At 48.7% G+C, this 1364-nt stretch overlaps 1 protein-coding gene across 2 annotated transcripts in view; it reads right to left on the bottom strand.

The window, feature by feature from the left end:
• plpp3 (phospholipid phosphatase 3) overlaps window positions 1–1311 on the bottom strand; it is a 26679-nt gene extending 25368 nt beyond the window's left edge. The window contains exon 1 of one of the 2 annotated variants that reach the window (XM_017428775.3): window positions 766–1311. In XM_017428775.3, coding sequence (XP_017284264.1) covers window positions 766–904 — 139 coding nt within the window. In that variant the 5' untranslated portion in view covers window positions 905–1311. The remainder of the gene's footprint in view (window positions 1–765) is intronic. The other variant, XM_017428774.2, reaches the window with a different exon arrangement.
• Window positions 1312–1364: the final 53 nt, after the last annotated feature.

Raw genomic sequence — 1364 nt, 5'->3', positions numbered from 1 at the left:
GGGGGGGGGGTCAATGGGAACTGAAAGAACTGGGGAACAGGGACAGCAGCCAAAAACAAACAAAAACACACACACAGAATCTGGACAGGACACCCGCAGAATAACAAGTCGGGACTGGCGGCCCAAACAAGTTCCCATCGCGGGCATCGGTGTCTCGATCAGCTGGAAACCCACTGCACTCGGACCGTTCCAACTGGAAGGCACCTCTGGAGGTTAAAGGTCACCTGAACAGGGGAACTGGGGCAGGCAGGCAGGGGAGGGGGGGTTGTGGTGGTGGCTATTTTAAGGGCAGTAATAGGGTCAGGCTCCAACATTTCAAAACATTTGTGCCCCACAGGCATGTTGGCAGGCAGCAGGAACACCTACTGATCAACGTGGACACTGACATGATCAATATGTTAGGCGATGACAACAGATTTGATGTCTCTCTCGTCAGTAAAACAGCGGCTCCCAGCTTCCCTGATTGATTCGCAGCCTCATTCATTATGCTTTCATCGGGCATCACTGCATATCTGAAGACAAAACATGGTTTACTTTTTATTTTGGAAGGGTCTAGTTTTGGTTTTGCCCAGGCTAATGTTGCTGGGGATGTTGGAGCTGGATGATAAGGGGATGCTGCCCAGCGGTTGCAGATATCTGCACAACTTTTTGCATGATAAGAATTTTATTGCCAAATGTTTAGAAAGCGCGCGCACTGTTTCCTATATCTGTTGCATGCTGATGCAGAGTTTGTCCTGTTGAATTCTGACAGCTGTATGAACTTACCAAGCAGGAGGCAGAAGATGTCGAGCCCGACGAGCAGCTTCTTCTTGCTGTTGTCAACGCCGTTGTTGTTGTTTAACGTAGAGGTTCCTCCGTTCCTTGTCTCTTGGGCCATCGCTTTCTCATACATGTACGTTTGCATTTGAGAAGTCCACTTTCAGGTCTTCGGGTCCCGCAGCAGCACGGCAGGAACTGGAGAAGGAGAACCTTGACTCTGACAGGCTGGTTACAAAAAAAAAAAAAAAAAAAAAAAAGAAAAGAGGAAAAGAAAAGTCCCGCTGAGACACGCGCTTCACCGGGAAACAAACTTCCAAACTCGGAGCTGTTTCTGATCTGATGGTGAGGATGGTGCTGATGATGTCCTGCTGATTAAGAACTAAACTTGGTGAAATGCTGAGCAGACCTGCGCCACGCACTCAAGCACGAGGAGAATGATAGTAGTAATAATAATAATAAAAAAAAGTTGAATGGAAAACCCGCTCCCCGCTTTGTCAGACTCGGTTCAAACACTTGGAGTGAGTGAGGATTGCGCTGCGCACAGACAGCCACTCTGGTTATATGGATTCTCCTCCTCCTCCTCCTCCTCTTCCTCCCCCTGCTCT

This window comes from Kryptolebias marmoratus, linkage group LG24 (genome assembly GCF_001649575.2).
Source record: "Kryptolebias marmoratus isolate JLee-2015 linkage group LG24, ASM164957v2, whole genome shotgun sequence".
NCBI lineage: Eukaryota > Metazoa > Chordata > Actinopteri > Cyprinodontiformes > Rivulidae > Kryptolebias > Kryptolebias marmoratus.
The sequence above is the reverse complement of the archived record's forward strand: the minus strand, read 5'-3'. Positions and strand labels throughout refer to the sequence as shown.